The sequence below is a fragment of the Elephas maximus genome, chromosome 7 (assembly GCF_024166365.1).
Source record: "Elephas maximus indicus isolate mEleMax1 chromosome 7, mEleMax1 primary haplotype, whole genome shotgun sequence".
In the NCBI taxonomy this organism is placed as follows: Eukaryota; Metazoa; Chordata; class Mammalia; order Proboscidea; family Elephantidae; genus Elephas; species Elephas maximus.
Window position 1 is genome coordinate 118,420,110 of NC_064825.1, and position 18,027 is coordinate 118,438,136.

At 37.8% G+C, this 18,027-nt stretch overlaps 2 protein-coding genes across 2 annotated transcripts; both read left to right on the plus strand.

Annotated features, from left to right (window-relative positions):
- Positions 1 to 2,676: 2,676 nt before the first annotated feature.
- Positions 2,677 to 3,603, plus strand: LOC126080806 (olfactory receptor 5AK2-like). The gene has a single exon (XM_049891972.1). It carries the CDS (start codon positions 2,677 to 2,679, stop codon positions 3,601 to 3,603), a length of 927 nt encoding a protein of 308 aa, XP_049747929.1.
- An 11,901-nt stretch (positions 3,604 to 15,504) lies between these two features.
- On the plus strand, positions 15,505 to 16,431 carry LOC126080804 (putative olfactory receptor 5AK3). Its single transcript, XM_049891970.1, has one exon. The coding sequence runs from the start codon at positions 15,505 to 15,507 to the stop codon at positions 16,429 to 16,431; it is 927 nt and encodes a 308-aa protein (XP_049747927.1).
- Positions 16,432 to 18,027: the final 1,596 nt, after the last annotated feature.

Genomic DNA, 18,027 nt, shown 5'->3' on the forward strand with positions numbered 1-18,027 from the left:
TTCACCAATTCTTTTTCATGCCATATCGCTTTATCTCTATATAAACAGATTTATAGAAATATTTACCATACCTCCTATGAGGTGCTCCTTGGAAACCCTACAGAGCAGTTCCACTCTGTCCTACAGGGTTGCTATGAGTCAGAATCAACTCGACGGCAACGGGTTTGCTGTTTTGGTTTTATGAAAAAAGTAAATCTCCTTTATAAAATGTTCACACCAAAGGAATGTATATTGAAAAATTAAAAATCTAATATGCATTCATTTTTCAGGTTCCCTCACATTACCCAACAATCTCCTTTATAGTTGTTTTCATTACTTCAGATTCAGGATCCAACCAAAAATTATGTATTTAATTTAGGTGTAATGATTTCCTAGTCATTTTAATCTTGAACAGTTCCTCTGTTTTTATTTATCCTTTTGTTCGTTTTTTGCTGCTTTGTTATTTTCATGAAATTAACATAGTTGAAGTTATCTAAGTCAGTTGATTTGTAATTTCCCGTCTTGTGGATTTTATAGATTTTTTCCTCATGATTAGATTCAAGATAAATGGTTTTGGCAGGTAAACAACATAGGTGATGTTCCTCTCCCCAGTACAATTGTTTTTGTAGGTACAACTACAGACTGGGGTTGTTTTCTCTAAGCACTCTCAGCACTTTATTTCACTCTCTTCTGGCTTTCCTTACAGCTACTGAGAAGTCTACCTTTCAGATTTCTGTCATTCCTTTCTCTTTGCCTACTCCTATGATCTTTGCTTTGCTTTTGTTGTTTTGCTTTTTTTTCACAATGGCATTTCAAGATGTGGACAATTTTTATTGTTTCTACTTGAGATTCTTCATGGTAATCAATTTTTTTTTTTCTTTTTTTGGTCTCTTGGCAGTTGTTGAAAACAGTCAACCTAAATATGCTTCCTGAAGCATATGCTCTGTTTCTGAAATGCCAATTTAATGCATTCTATTCTAATGTCCATGTTTCTTAATCTCTCTTTCATAATTTCCATCTATTTATCATTCTGTCCTATATTCTGGAGAATTTTTTCATATATGTCTTCCATCTCAACAATTCTGAAGTGCATATTATCTATTATTTAGCCTATTACATTATTTTAAAAATCTTCTTGGTAATCTTTGATAGCATTTTATTTCTTGCTCCTATTTTAAATTGATTAGTTTTTTTAAATAATATTGCTCTAGTTTTTTTATACTCAGTACCTTATAACTTCAATATCTCAGATTCTATGTTGTTCAATTCTGTTATTTGTCACTTCTGCTATCTTTTGCTAAGGGTGACTTCTTTTTTGGTATTTTTTTAAATTTTTTGCATAGTAAGATAATTTTTATTGATTTGATCTGTAGGACTTCTGAAGAACCTGGATTTTGGGTGTCTTCTACCACAGGATTCTGCTTTGTTTCTGCCAGATAGCCTAAAGTGTTCACAAGTCAGAACAATTTTTTGCTAATTTCTCAGCTTCATAATGCAAAGTTAAACTCCAAACCTATGTGAATATTAGGCAGTAAGTACAAATTCTCAGGGGGAACTTTTTTTTTTTTTTTTGCCAAGGAAGAAGTTGTCTTCCATCTTGAACTAAGACATTCCTTACTGAAATTGTAGACTTCAAGTGTCCACACTCTTTGGGTCCACCTACCCTGTGTATATCCATGACATAGTTTCCTGTCACCCACTTGGCATTTTAACCCAAAGGTCAGACTTTCCTGCAATGGCGAAAGTCTTTGGGGCAGCCCAAGAACCATCATGACAACCACTCTGGTTTTCAGGTTCCTTTTCCATCTTCAGCAGATAAGCATTTCCTTTACTTGCTTGAGAACATGGTATGACTATAAAATAATCCTCATTATATTTTAACCAGCATTTCCAGAGGTTTTTTACAATTCAGTTTTACTCACTAAGCTCTACAATATACATCCTAGTACAGACATTTGAAGAGACTTTCAAAAAAATAATTCTGTCCACCTGTATGCATACTTGTTTGTGTTACATATTAGAAAAAATAGTACAAAGATACTCTGAAACCTTGAAACACATGTGAGGCATAAATATATCTTAGGCGAAATTCCTCTCTAATTCATGCTAGTAATTTCAAGAGGTTGGTCCAGAATTAAATGATAAGTCTCTGAGATAAACTATTGGTTGTTGAAAATGCTACACTAATCATATTTGAATATTGCTTTATGCAAACATAGATATCTATTTAATATAGTTGAAAAATGTGTTCATCTGTGTCTCTTAGAACTGCACCTATGAGAACTCAGTTTTATTTTACAAAGAGCGCTAGTGGTACAGTAGTTAAAAGATCAGCTGCTACCCAAAAGGCTGGCAGTATAAATCCACCAGTCGCTCCTCAGAAACCATATGGAGCAGTTCTACCCTGTCCTATATAGTCGCTATGAGTGGTAATCAACTTAATGGCAATGGTTTTTGGTTTCTTCTATGACAGTCTTCTTCATTTTGAACATAAATTGATGGCTCAAGTTTACCTGTTGGTTTCTTATCAAGGAAATAGAATAAATACTTGTAAAGCAATAAACCCTATTGTAGTTTGCATGAAAACCCGTCAAGAAAGTGACATGAAATATAACAGCATTTTTATTTCAAGAAGTCACAAAGACTTCCCTTCTTTTCTTGGTCCTTCTCTTGGTCCTTCCTAGGCTATTGGTAGCCATGACACAACAAAATGCTACTGAAGTAGCTGAATTTTTTCTACTGGGATTTGATGGACAACACAAGTTTCGGTATGTCCTCTTCATTGTATTTCTAGTGATTTATGTGACCTCCATGGTGGGTAATATTGGAATGATCCTACTCATCAAGACAGATTCCAGACTTCAAACACCCATGTACTTTTTCCTACAACATTTGGCCTGTGTTGATATCTGTTATACCTCTGCCATTACTCCCAAGATGTTGCAAAACTTCATAGTAGAAAATAGATCAATATCATTTGTGGGATGTATAACACAATTATTGGTTTATGTTGTATTTGCCACTACTGACTGTTATATCCTGGCTACCATGGCAGTGGACCGGTATGTAGCCATCTATAACCCACTCCGTTATCCCATTGTCATGTCCCGAACAGTCTGCATCCGACTGGTAGTTGGCTCATATGTCATGGGCTCAATAAATGCCTTCGTACAGACAGGATGTACATTTTCACTGTCTTTCTGCAAGTCCAATGTCATCAATCACTTTTTCTGTGATATTCCCCCAATTATCTACCTGTCTTGCTCCAGTATTGACATCAACATCATGCTACTTTTTGTCTTTGTGGGATTTAACTTGACATTCACTGTGATGGTCGTCATCTTCTCCTACACATATATCATCAGGGCCATCCTAAAGATGTCTTCTACAGCTGGGAGGAAAAAAGCCTTCTCCACGTGTGCCTCCCACCTGACAGCAGTCACCATTTTCTATGGGACCCTCTCTTTCATGTACTTACAGCCTCACTCAAATAATTCTGAGAAAAATATGAAAGTGGCTTCCACCTTTTATGGCATTGTAATCCCCATGTTGAACCCCCTGATCTACAGCTTAAGAAATAAGGAGGTAAAAGAAGCTCTAAAAGTGATGGGAAAGAAGTTCTAGACTGGACTCAAATTATTAACATTCAGCAGAGCAAAGCATCCAGCATAGATAATTTACAAAAATTTAATGTTCTGATATTGAAACATTACATTCTTAAATTGATGATACTTCTTTCAGTACATAATATCTTAGTATGTCAGAAATATAGCAATAACATCTCTTGGGCTAATTTTTCCTGTAATACAGTTTGAGAAACATATCTCACTCTATCTAGTAAGAAAAACTTTATCCAGGTTATTTGCAATATTAAGAAGGATGTACAAATTTTACGAAAGATTTAATTACTTGAAGTATATTTCAAATATGTTCTTAAAGATTAGAAAAACGCTTGTTTGTATATAATCAAAGTTGAAATTAAAGTTCATAATTTTCCATTTATTTAAGCAAGTTCCCTAGATTTTCTACAATGAGCCTCTTCATAAATTTTGTTCCAGTTACTGCACAAAACTGAATATAAAATAAATGTATTGCTTTTCAATCTACAGATACAATGCAATCTCTATCCAAATTCCAACAGCATTCTTTAACAAAATGGAGAAAAAAGTCACCAACTTAGTATGGAAAGGAAAGGGGCCCTGGATTAGTAAAGCATTAATGAAGAAGAAGAAGAAATTGGGAGGCCTTACTCTACCTGATTTTAGAACCTATTGTACAACAAAGGTAGTCAAAACAGCCTGGTACTGTTGAAACAACAGGCACATAGATGAATGGAACAACTGAGAACCCAGACATAAGTTCATCCGTCTATGAGCAGTTGATATTTTACAAAGGACTAAATCCATTAAATGGGGAAATGACAGTCTCTAACCAATAAAAAAAAAAAAAATTTTTTTTTTTTTAACAAATGGTACTGGCATAACTGGATGTCCATTTGTAAAAAAATGAAACAAGATTCGTATCTCACACCATACACAAAAACAAACCCAAAATGAATCAAAAACAATAAAGACCTTGGAAGAAAAAATAGAGACAACACTAGAGTCCTTAATGTACAGTATAAATAGCATAGAAGCCATAACTAACAACACACAAACAACAGCATAGAAACTAGAAAACTGACAGCTCCTAAAAATGAAGCACTTGTGATCATCAAAGAATTATTTAATAAAAGTAAAAAGAGAACCTACAGACTGGGGAAAAAAAATGGGTATGGTATATCCAACAAGGATCTAATCTCTAAAATCTACAAAATATTTCAACACCTCAATAACAAAATACAAATAATAAAATTGAGAAATGGGCAAAGGATATGAACAGACACTTCCTCAAAGAAAACATTCAGGCAGCCAACAGACACGTGAGGACATGTCCGTGATCACTAGCCATTAGAGAAATGCAAATCAAAACTAAAATGAGAGACAGTCTCACCCCAACAATTCTGGCACTAATCCAAAAAATGCAAAATAACAAATGTTGGAGAGTTGCAGGGAGATTGGAACTATTATGCATTGCTGATGGGAATATAAAATGGTACAACTATTTCAAAAAATGATATGGCACTTCCTTAAAAAGTTGGAAATAGAAATATCATACAATCCAGCAACCTCACTCTTAGGAATATACCCTAGAGAAATAAGGGCCATCACAGGAGTAGACATATGCACTAACACTTTCACTGAAGAACTATTCACAATAGCAAAAAGATGGAAACAGCCTAAATTCCCTTCAACAGACGAATGGATAAAGAAATTTTGGCACATACACACAATGGGATACAATGCAATAATAAAGAAAAATGATGAATCTGCAAAACATATCACAACATGGATAAATCTGGAGGGCATTACGCTGAGTGAAATAAGTCAGTAACAAAAGGACAAATATTATATGACACCATTATTATAAGAACTCAAGAAAAGATTTGTACACACACAAAAAAAATTATTTCGTGGTTACAAGGGTGGGTAGGGACAAGGAGGGAAATCACTAACTAGAGAGCAAACAACTGTCAATTTTGGTGAAGGGAAAGACAGCGCACAATATAGGGGAAGTCAGCATAGCTGGATCAAAGCAAAAGCGCAGAAGTTTCCTAGACACATCCAAACTCTTTGAAGGACCAAGTCATCAGAGGCTGGCAGCAGGAGACCATAGTCCCCAGGGACATCTAGGTCAATTGGCATAACACAGTTCATAAAGAGAATGTTCTACATCCTGCTTTGGTGACTAGCGTCCGAGGTCTTAAAAGCTTGCTAGAGGCCATCTAAGATGCACCTACTGATCCCATCCCATCCCATCTGGAGCAAAGGAGAATGAAGAAAACCAAAGATACAAGGGAAAAACTAGTCCAAAGGACTAATGGACCACAAATACCACAGCCTTCACCAGACTGAGTCCAGGACAACTAAAGGGTGCCAGGCTACGACCACTGACTGCTCTGACAGAGATCACAGTAGAGGGTCCTGGACACACACAGCTGGAGAAAAACAGAACAAAATTCAAACACAAAAAGAAGACCAGACCTACTGATCTGACAGAGACTAGAGACACCCTGAGATTATGGCTCCCAGACACCCTTTTAACTCAGTAGTGAAGTGACTCCTGCAGTTTACTCTTCAGCCAAAGATTAGGCAGGGCTATAAAACAAACAATAACGTATGTAGTTCAACCATGTATAAGAGACAGTGTGGGCACACCAGCCCAAAAGCAAAGATTAGAAGGCAAAAAGGGACAGGAAAACCAGATGAATGGAAATGGGGAACCCATTGTCAAGAGGAGGAGAGTGTTGACACATCAAGGGGTCTTAAAAGCTTACAAGGGGCCATCAGACACACAACTATTGGTCCCATCCTTTCCAGAGCAAGGGAGAATGAAGAAAACCAGAGACACAAGGAAAACATTAGCCCAAGGACTAAAGGACCACATGAACAAAGGCTCCACCAGCCTGAGCCCAGAAACACTACATGATGCCTGGCTACCACCACCAACCACCCTGACAGAGATTACAACAAAGAGTCCTGAACAGAATGGGAGAAAAATGTAGAACAGAACTCAAATTCATGAAAAAAGACCAGACTCACTGGTCTCACAGAGACTAGAGGAACACCCAAGACTATGGCCCATGGACACTATGCTAACCCAGAACTGAAACCATTCCCGAAGCCTACTTTCCAGGCAAAGATTAGGCAGGCCTATAAAACAAAAAATAACACAGGTGAGGAATGTGCTTCTTAGTTCAATCAAATATACAAGACCAAATATGCAACTCCTGTCCAAAAGTAAGACAAGAAGGCAGGAAGGGACATGAACTGGGAGAATGAACACAGGGAATCCAGGGTAGGAAGGGGGAGTGTGCTGTCACATTGTGGTGATTGCAACCAATGTCACAAAACAACGTGTGTATGAATTTTTGAATGAGAAATTAACTTGAGCTGTAAACTTTCACCTAAATCACAATAAGATCCCAAAAATAATAACAATGTATTTTACATTGTGTTTCTCTTTATATTGAAATTTTTTGAGATAGGAATTGAAATTGAAAATCATTGTCACTTTAGATTTAATTGTTACCGAAATATGTAGAAAGAAATAGTTTAATATTCCTACTTTCAAAACTAATTACAAAATTTGGGGATGAGCAAAATCCAAGTTAATATAAAAACAGAATATCATTCGCAATATAAGGAACGAAATTGACAGCCGTATTTCTTCAGATGAAATTAATCCAGATTATCCATTTGTAGAATACAAATTTAAGATTAGACAGTAAAAAGCAAGTTCAAATCGGTTCAGTCATGATGGACAAAGCTAAACCAGAACAGAAATAAATTTTTATACTTTTGGTGAACCAAAACACAAAAAATTATAGTTTGAAGCCCTGCAGGAGAGTCATACATTTTATTGATTAATCTGTAATGTTGACATGATTTTGACTTAGTAATTAACTAATGAGGTTAAGAAACATGTCATCAGATTACTGCCAAAGGTATTGGTGATAGCGGGCAAAAAGTAATGACATTCCATCACCATAGTGAAAGGAGACGTGAATCACCATAGTGAAAGGAGACGTGAATTAGTGAGGAGTAAATGTGACAGTATCTCAAGAACATTGCAGGTGGAATAGAAGAGAGTGAAAAGGTACAACTTTCTAAGACTTAACGTCACACCAAGATTGTGTTCCTCGTCATATTGTTGTTAGGTACCATCTAGTCAGTTCCTACTCATAGTGACCCCACGTAAAACAGAACAAAACACTGCCAAGACCTGCAGCATCCTCATAATCATTGCTATATTTGAGCCCATTGTTCCAGCCACAATGTCAATCCATCTCATTGAGGTTTTCCTCTTTTTCGCTGATCCTCTACCTTACCAAATATGCTGTCTTTCTCCAGGGACTGGTCTCTCCTGGTAATATGTCCAAAGTACCGTCCTTGCTTCCAATGAACACTCTGGTTATACTTCTCCATCACCATAAAAAATTAAAAAAAAAACATTGCTCTGGAGTAGATTCCGACTCATAGCTATCCTGTAGAACAGAGTAGAACTTCCCCCATAGGGTTTCCAAGGAGCTGGCTGGTAAATTCAGACTGCTGACCTTTTGGTTAGCATCCCAAGCTCTTAACGACTGCACCACCAGGGCTGCTTTTTCCATGGCAGACTTGTACTATCTTCTAGCAGTTCATGGTATATTCAATATTCTTCCCAAACACCACAATTCAAACACATCAATTATTCTCTGGTCTTCCTTATCCATGGTCTGGCTTTCACATGCATTCACAATCTGATGGGAGTGGTACATGGTTGTTTGTTGTTGTTGTTCGGTGCCGTCGAATCGGTTCTGACTCAAAGCGACCCTATACACAACAGAAAGAAACACTACCTGGTCCTGTGCCATCCTTACAATCGTTGTTATGTTTGAGCTCGTTATTGCAGCCACTGTGCCAATCCACCTCACTGAGGGTCTTCCTCTTTTCCGATGACCCTCTACTCTGCCAAGCATGTTGTCCTTCTCCAGGGACTGATCCCTCCTGACAACATGTCCAAAGTATGTAAGATGCAGTCTCGCCATCCTTGCTTCTAAGGAGCATGCTGGCCACACTTCTTCAAAGACAGATTTGTTTGTTCTTTTGGCAGTCCATGGTATATTCAATATTCTCCACCAACACCACAATTCAAAGGCGTCAACTCTTCTTTGGTCTTCTTTATTCATCGTCCAGCTTTCACATGCATATAATATGATTGAAAATACCATGGCTTGGGTCAGGCGCACCTTAGTCTTCAGGGTGACATCTTTGCTCTTCAACACTTTGAAGAGGTCCTTTGCAGCAGATTTGCCCAATGCAATGCGTCTTTTGATTTCTTGACTGCTGCTTCCATGGCTGTTGATTGTGGATCCAAGTAAAATGAAATCCTTGACACCCTCAATCTTTTCTCCATTTATTATGATGTTGCTCATTGATCCAGTTGTGAGGACCTGAAGGCTGTGGCCTTTGATCTTCATTAGTAAGTGCTTCAAGTCCTCTTCACTTGCAGCAAGCAAGGTTGTGTCATCTGCATAACGCGGGTTGTTAATGAGTCTTCCTCCAATCCTGATGCCCCGTTCTTCTTCATATAGTCCAGCTTCTCATATTATTTGTTCAGCATACAGATTAAATAGGCATGGTGAAAGAATATAACCCTGACGCACACCTTTCCTGACTTAAACCTAATCAGTATCCCATTGTTCTGTCCAAACAACTCCCTCTTGATCTATGTAAAGATTCCTCATGAGCACAATTAAGTGTTCTGGAATTCCCATTCTTCACAGTGTTATCCATAGTTTGTTATGATCCACACAGTCGAATGCCTTTGCATAGTCAATAAAACACAGGTAAACATCCTTCTGGTATTCTCTGCTTTCAGCCAAGATCCATCTGACATCAGCAATATCCGTGGTTCCACGTCCTCTTCTGAAACTGGCCTGAATTTCTGGCAGTTCCCTGTTGATATACTGCTGCAGCCGTTTTTGAATGATCTTCAGCAAAATTTTGCTTGTGTGTGATATTAATGATATTGTTCTATAATTTCCACATTCGATTGAATCACTTTTCTTGGGAATAGGCATAAATACGGATCTCTTGCAGTCAGTTGGCCGGGAAGCTGTCTTCCATATTTCTTGGCATAGAAGAGTGAGCACCTCCAGTGCTGCATGTGTTTGTTGAAACATCTCAGTTGATGTCCCATCAATTCATGGTAAGCAATGCCAATCGGCACTAGAATGTTCAATATGGATTCTGCTTCTAGTACAGTCATCTTTGGGTCAAAGTGCAACAAGAGTAGTGCCTTGCACTTGGTAGATATACAGGCAACAAATTCAAGTGTATCAAGCACAACAGTAAACAATCATCAAATAAGTGAATGAAGGAAACAATCCTTAAACCCATGAATCCTGAAGTCTGAGATGTCAAAGAGGCTCAGAAACTTGACCACATTACTCAGTTAATAAATACTGGACTCAGGATTTGCATCCAGTCAGAACGACTCCAAGAGTTCATGCTTTAAACACCTGTGCCATACATCAACTTGCCCATCCTCCTAGAAAGAAAATCAAGGAAATGGCTATTTCATAATTCATGATAACCACTGGGACATCACCAAATACGAAAAGAGGAAGCCAAAAAAAAAATGAATCTAAGACAATGTTTTTGTGTTCAGCAAGACTTCCTACCAGGGCAGCTACTGCCTGGAGGAGAAAGGATTTCAATTCTGTAGAATATCTTGGCAGTTAACTTTAAGCAAGATCCATACAGAGCTCTAGGAACTAATGGTCTGGAACTCCAGGGTAATGCCTGTGGACTTCTTTCTGCTAAAGGCCACCACAGAGTTAATAAAGTGAGGCATGAGGTTAACCAAGATAGAAAGACATGTAAGTGGTGTTGGGATAGAGCTTCAATTGTGAATCCTGACTTTGTCAGGCCCCAGATAGTCCTTGCGCCATGTGCCAATGATGTCAGCCACAGTAATGAAAAGGGGGCACCCAGATTTGGAGAGCCACCCTTTGAAATCTTCTGTCCAGCTCATTTACTTTGTCATTTCTTCCATTTTCTTTTGCTACTCTAGGTTCAACAGCGAGTATCAAAGTCTCTTCTGACATCCATTTTGGTCTTTTCTTCCATATCTTTGTAATGACTTTTGCTTTTCTTCATGTATGATGTCCTTGATGTCATTCCACAGCTCTTCTTGTCTTTGGTCGTTAGTGTTCAATGTCTCCAATCTATTCTTGATATGGTATCTAAATTCAGGTGGGATATACTCAAAGTCATATTTTGACTCTCCTGACTTGCTCTGATTTCCTTCAGCTTCACCTTGAACTTGCATGTGAGCAATGGATGGTTTGTTCCACAGTTGACCACTGGCATTGTTCTGACTGATGATATTACGGTTCTCCTGATATCAGCTCTGGAAACCCTGGTGGAGTAGTATTTAAATGCTAGGGCTGCAAACCAAGAGGTTGGCAGTTTGAATCTGCCAGGTGCTCCTTGGAAACTCTATGGGGCAGTTCTACTCTGTCTTATAGGGTCGCTATGAGTAGGAATCGACTCGATGGCAGTGGGTTTGGTTTGGTTTGGTTTTTCATATCAGTTGACTGATGAGATCATCTCTTTCCACAGATGTGCTCAATTTGGTTCATGTATATTCCATTTGGCATGGTCTATGTTTACAGCTGCCATTTACATTGTTGAAAAAAGGCACTTGCGGTGAAGAAATTGTTGGTTTTGCAAAATTCTGTCCAACTACTTGTCCTTCTTCTTTGGCTTCAACGTTCATATTTCAATCACCAGTAATTATCAATGAATATAGATTGCATACTTGATCAATTTCAGACTGCAGAATTTGGTAAAAATCTCCAATTCTTTCATCTTTAGGCTTAGTGGTTGGTGTGAAAATTTGAATAATAGTCATATGAACTGGTCTTCCTTGTAGGCTTATGGATATTTTCCTATAACTGATACCTTGAGAAGGCAAAATAAAGTATTATAATGAAAGGCTGAAGTTAAAAAACCAAGAGGGAACAATATGCTCAGCATTTTCCAAGCCGAAGAAACTAATGAAAAAAGTCAAGCCTCAAGTTGCAATTTTGAAGGATTCTACAGGGAATTTATTGAATTATGTAGGAAGCATCAAAAGAAGATGGAAGGAATGCACAAAGTCACTGTACCAAAAAGATTTAGTCAATATTCAATCATTTCAGGAGGTAGCATATGATTAAGAACCAACGGGACTGAAGGAAGAAGTCCAAGCTGCATTGAAGGCATTGACGAGAAATAAGCTTCCCAGAATTGATGAAATACCAATTTATGTTGCATTGGCAGCGCTCACTCATCTATGCCAAGAAATTTGAAAGACAGCTACCTGGTCAAGTGATGGGAAGATATCCATATTTTTGCCCAGTCAAAGAAAGATTATCCAACAGAATGCAGAAATTATTGGACAATATCATTAATATCACACTCAAGTAAAATTTTTCTGAAGATAATTCAAAAGCACTTGCAGCAATACATTCACAGGGAACTGTCAGAAATTCAAGCTGGATTCAGAAGAGGACGTGGAACCAGGAATATCATTCCTGATGTCAGATGGATCCTGGCTGAAAGCAGAGACCACCAGAAAGATGTTTACCTGTGTTTTATTGACTATGCAAAGTCACTCAAGTGTATGGACCATAACAAATAATGGATAACATTGTGAAGAATGGGAATTCCAGAACACTGAATTGTGCTCATGAGGGATCCTACATAAACCAAGATGCAGTCATTTGAAAAGAACAAGGGGATGCTGCATGGTTGAAAGTCAGGAATGTGTGCATCAGGGTTGTATCCCTTCACCATGCTTATTCAATCTGTATTCTGAGCAAATAATCCAAGAGGATTCACTATATGAGGAAGAACAGGGCATCAAAATTGGAGGAAGACTCATTAACAACCTGAGTTATGCAGATGATACAACCTTGCTTCCTGAAAGTGAAGAGGACTTGAAGCACTTACTGATGAAGATCAAAGACTACAGCCTTTGGTACGGATTACACCTCAACAGAAAGAAAACAAAAGTCCTCACAACAGGACTAATAAGCAACATCATGATAAATGGAGAAAATATTGAAGTTTTCAAGGATTACATTTTACTTGGATCCGCAATCAACGTCCCTGGAAGCAGCAATGAAGAACTCATAGGACATATTGCATAGGGCAAGTCTTTTGCAAAAGACTTCTTTAAAGGATCGAAAAACAAGGACGTCACTTTGAGGAATTAGGTACGCCTGATCCAAACCATGGGATTTTCAATGTCTTCATATGCATACAAAGCCTGGACAGTGAATAAGAAAGACTGAAGAAATGATGCCTTTGAATTATGGTGTTGCCAAAGAATATTAAATATACCATGTACTTCTAGAAGAATGAGCAAATCTGTCTTAGAATAAGTACAGCCAAAATGCTCCCTAACAGCAAGGGTGGCAAAACTTCATCTAACATACATTGGACATGTTACCAGGAGGGACCAGTCCCTGGAAAAGGGTATCGTGCTTGGTAAAGGAGTGGGTCATCAAAAAAGAAGAAGACTCTCAGGGAGATAGACTGACACTGTGGCTGTGACAATGGGTACAAGCATAAGAACAATTGTGAGGATGGTACACAACAAGGCAGTGTTTCGTTCTATTGTACAGAGGGCTGCTGTGTTTGGAAAATGACTCACAGCACCTAACAACAATAACAGATTTGGAGAAGCCTTCTAAAAATGATAAGATCTTTCCTGGCAAATCCATTCCCAGTTCAAAGTTATGTGCATCTGTTTCCCTCAGCTGCTCTTTCAACACCACCAAGGCAGCTATGTCTGCTGTCATTAGCCCAGTTTTACATAGAAAAAGACTAAGGTTTAGAGTAAATGGAAGATCAAGAATTCAAAACCAAGTTTTCAGAATCCAAGTCCTGCACCAAGATGAGACAGATGATACATAGGCTCATGTAAGTAACAAGACACAAAGTCCCTAAAGGACAGAAACTTAAAAAAGAAAAAAAAAAAAAAAGGTCTCAACTGGGAATCTCAATTATTCACATTCAACTCAACCCCCAGAGTCTGAGATCCTCGTGAGAACAGGTCCTAATCCTACAGTCCTCAAAAATTAATCCTCATTTGTACAAATACAACAATATCACCTTGGGAGCCATCAGCCTGCAGCAGATGTAGAAAGGGATATTCTGATATAAATATGACTTCTGAAAAGTAACTCTGATTGTATTTTTTCTAAGCACAGAAACAATGCTGTAGTGTCTGGAAGAAAAAGCCCAGTCTTGACATCAGAGAAAACACGAGACATTTTATCTTTGCTTATTTGCAGCACTTCACCTCCAAAAACCAAAGTGGAACCCGAGTAGCAGCATCTGCTTAGTGACGGGGTGAGTTGGGAGTACTTTGGCTGTTCAGCACTTAAAACGATGCCTTGAGCATTGTCGATGGTCAATAAAAGTCCTTTTGTTCCTCTTTACCAGCTACCACTTTGGGAAAGAGAGGAGACAGATCTAGACCCAAAGTTTGCTTTAGTTAAGAATATCTCTGAAAGGGTGCAGGAAAGGTCAGTAATGCTTGAATTTTAGAAACTGCTGCTAATTAGAGAAGTATTGACTTAATTTTATGTAAATATGAGTCTCTTTTGCTTCTCACCCTTAGCTCACGGGCCACCCTCACCATGCTTTTACACAAGCTTCTTCCTCTGTTGGAGTTGCCTTCCCTGGCAGTGCACATCTCCACCTGGTACAATTCCAAACATATTTCTAATGCCAAATGTGAAGCCACTTATTTCAGGAAAGTTTTACAGATGCCCTAGATGGTTGAGATCTTTCCCTGAATTAAAATCAAACAGTATTTGATATGCATTTCCCTTTGGACAATACCAAATACTACACTTGGGGTCTTGGGTGACACAAACAGTTTTTGCCTAACTACTACCTTATATTTGACTCCTTGAACCTACGCAGTGGTCCCACAAATGAAGGACCTGCGCTAAAACCCTGGCAATCTGCTCCCATAAAAATTACAGACCAGAAAACCCTATGAAGTGCAGATGTACTCTGTAACCCATGGGGTCACCAAGAGTCAGAATCAACTCAACAGCTGCAGGTTTGTTTTGTTTTGTTTTGTTTTGTTGGTTTGTCACATATGATCAACCTAAATATCTTGAGGACTGTGGATGTAACTTACCATTATAGACCCTAAGTCTCTGCTCAAATTCTCAACATATGAGATGTTCTATTTTTCTTTTGAACTGAATTGACACTTTAGTTCCATACCCTGTTTATCTAAAGTCTTGTAAAACAGTGTGCCTTTGATTAAATAAAGCTGCTTTATTTTGTTCAGCTTCGTTAAATTTCAGGACTATTTTAAACTGTCCAAGTCACCAGAACTCACAGGTTCAAATGAACATAGTCCTTCAAAGTGGACTTCTTGAAGGACGCACATTTGTTTCAATAATACTGATAAAAACATTTCAGGAACTACTTCAGTGGACTGACTGTCTCCTCACCTTAGGAATAAATCAATCTCATTGACTCCTTTTGGTTATTGGAATGCTGCAGCTCTAAACACTAAGAAACGAATACGTATCTCGAATTTATTTTTGCATAAAATGTTTATTTTTTTACATATTTCTCACTAACTTCTTATTTAAAAACTGTAAGACCTTTGAAACACATATTAGAACTCAGTTTTCTGTGATGATCTTTTTCATTTTGAAAATAAATTGATGGCTCGATTATGACTGTTTGTTGGTTTCTTACCAAAGGAATAGAATAAATACTTGTAAAGCAATAAAGCCTATTCTTTGTGTGAACATCCAAGTCAAAAAAAGTGACATTAAATATAAAAGCCTTTTTTATTTCAAAAAGTCACAAAGATGCCTATTCTTTCTTGGTCCTTTCTAGGCTGTTGGTAGCCATGACACAACAAAATGCCACGGAAGTAACTGGATTCTTCCTACTGGGATTTGGTGGCCAACACAGGTTTCAGCATGTCCTCTTCACTGTATTTCTAGTGATCTATGTGACCTCCATGCTGGGTAATATTGGGATGATCCTACTCATCAAGACAGATTCCAGACTTCAGACACCCATGTACTTCTTCCTACAACATTTGGCCTTTGTTGATATCTGTTACACCTCTGCCATTACTCCCAAGACTCTGCAAAACTTCATAGCAGAAAATAAATCAATATCATTCATAGGATGTATAATACAATTATTGGTTTATGCAACATTTGTAACTACTGACTGTTACCTTCTGGCTACTATGGCAGTGGACCGGTATGTAGCCATTTGTAACCCACTTCGCTATCCCATTGTCATGTCTCGAACAGTCTGCATCCAGTTGGTAGTTGGCTCGTATGTCATGGGCTCTATAAATGCCTCAGTGCACACAGGATTTACATTTTCACTATCTTTCTGCAAGTCCAACATCATCAATCACTTTTTCTGTGATGTTCCCCCAATTCTCTCCCTTTCTTGCTCCAGTATCAACATCAACATCATGCTACTTCGTGTCTTTGTGGGATTTAACTTGACATTCACTGTGGTGGTCGTCATCTTCTCCTACATATATATCCTGGGTGCCATCCTAAAGATGTCTTCTACAGCTGGGAGAAAAAAAGCCTTCTCCACGTGTGCCTCCCACCTGACAGCAGTCACCATTTTCTATGGGACCCTCTCCTACATGTACTTACAGCCTCACTCTAATAATTCTGAGGAAAATATGAAACAGGCTTCTACCTTTTATGGCATTGTAATCCCCATGTTGAACCCCTTGATCTACAGCTTGAGAAATAAGGAGGTAAAAGAAGCTCTAAAAATGATGGGAAAGAAGTTCTAGACTGGATTCAAGTAATTAAAACTCGGCATAGCAAACTGTCCAGCATAAACGTTTTGCAAAGATTTAATGTTTTGAGATTGAAACTTGTTACCATCTTAAATTAATACTACTTCTTTCAATACATAAGATCTTAGAATGTGGATAATATAGTAAGAACATCTCCTGGGTCTAATTTTTCCTGTAATACCCATCAAGAAAGACTTTATCAAGATTATTTGTAACATTAAGAAACATTTATATATTTCACAAAGTATTTAATTGTTTGAAGTGTATTTCACATATGTTCTTAAAGACTGGAAATACACTTGTTTGTATATAATCAACATTGAAATTCATTGTTTTCCATTCATTTAAACAAGTTCCCTAAATCATCTAAAATGAGTCTCTTCAGAAACTTTGCTTGAATTACTGCACAAAACTGAATATGAAATCTATTGCTTTAAAAAGCATCTTATGACTCAGGCCATCCTTTTTACTTAGTATTCCCATGTTAGTGACACTTTCTAGAATTTTAAAACATTTATTTCTATTATTAGCTACCCCCTTTACTCTGAATATGCTCTTCCTTACCTAGGGAAAGGGAATATTTTATATTTCTCTCTCTAATAGAGGTACAGATTCTAGAATGCAGGTGGAGTTAGAAACCTAAAGGGTAACCACACATTTATAATATGACATATCAATCAGACAAATGATTTTAAACTATGGAAACTCAATGGGACTTCCAAGGGATGCCAAGGGTCCTTTGAATCGGGAAGAAAACTATCGACAGAAAAGCTTTGGTAGGTTTAAGACAGTTAGACTGAAGAATAGCTGAGGAAACTCCCACTTGAATTCTCAAAATTCCATGCTACCTTGATAAAAGAACAAGTTTCATGTCAAAATAACAAAAGCTGTTATAATGAATTGGCCAGAAAAGTGTACTGTTAAGTAACAGCACACACAGAATTGGTCAAGAGAAAAAGACACATTTTTCAAATTCAATATCCCACATAAATTCTAAGAAGAGAAAAAAAATAACTTGAAGTCAATACAGGATGAACTGAAACTCCCCAGGAAAGACTGCCTTTGTGAGGAAAGAACTTCCCCCACCACCCCAGGGCAGGGCAAAGTATCTTCATGGACCTGGACCAAAGATGACTGCAAAGTAGATAAAGGATGGCTTGAAGCTCTGAAGGGAAAACGAGATGCAATTAACAGAAAAGTCAGGGTGGGAGCAGAGAAGAGAGGAGACAGGAGGTAGTTGTGTGTTATTACAAAAAAGCAACACAAGGAATTCTGGGGTTTAGGAACTGTTCAGTATCTTGAATGTGGTGATGTTCTGTATCACACAGGTGATAAAATTGTATAGAATTTAATACACACATACACAAATAAGTATAAGAAAAACTAGGGAACTATAAATAAGATTAGTGGAGTCCATCAGTGTCAATATCCTGGTTGTAATATTATACTATAGTTTTGTAAAGTGTTGCCATTGAGAGCGTATTTCAAACGAATTACCACAAATTTAGTGGCTTAAAACAACACTGATCTATCATCTTACAGTTCTGGTCAGAAGTCCAAAATAAGACTCAATGGTGTCATCAGGGCTGC

What these genes read in the sequence shown, in the direction of transcription:
- LOC126080806 (XM_049891972.1), top strand. Translation starts at nt 2,677, where the DNA reads ATGACACAACAAAATGCTACTGAAGTAGCTGAATTTTTTCTACTGGGA.
- LOC126080804 (XM_049891970.1), top strand. Translation starts at nt 15,505, where the DNA reads ATGACACAACAAAATGCCACGGAAGTAACTGGATTCTTCCTACTGGGA.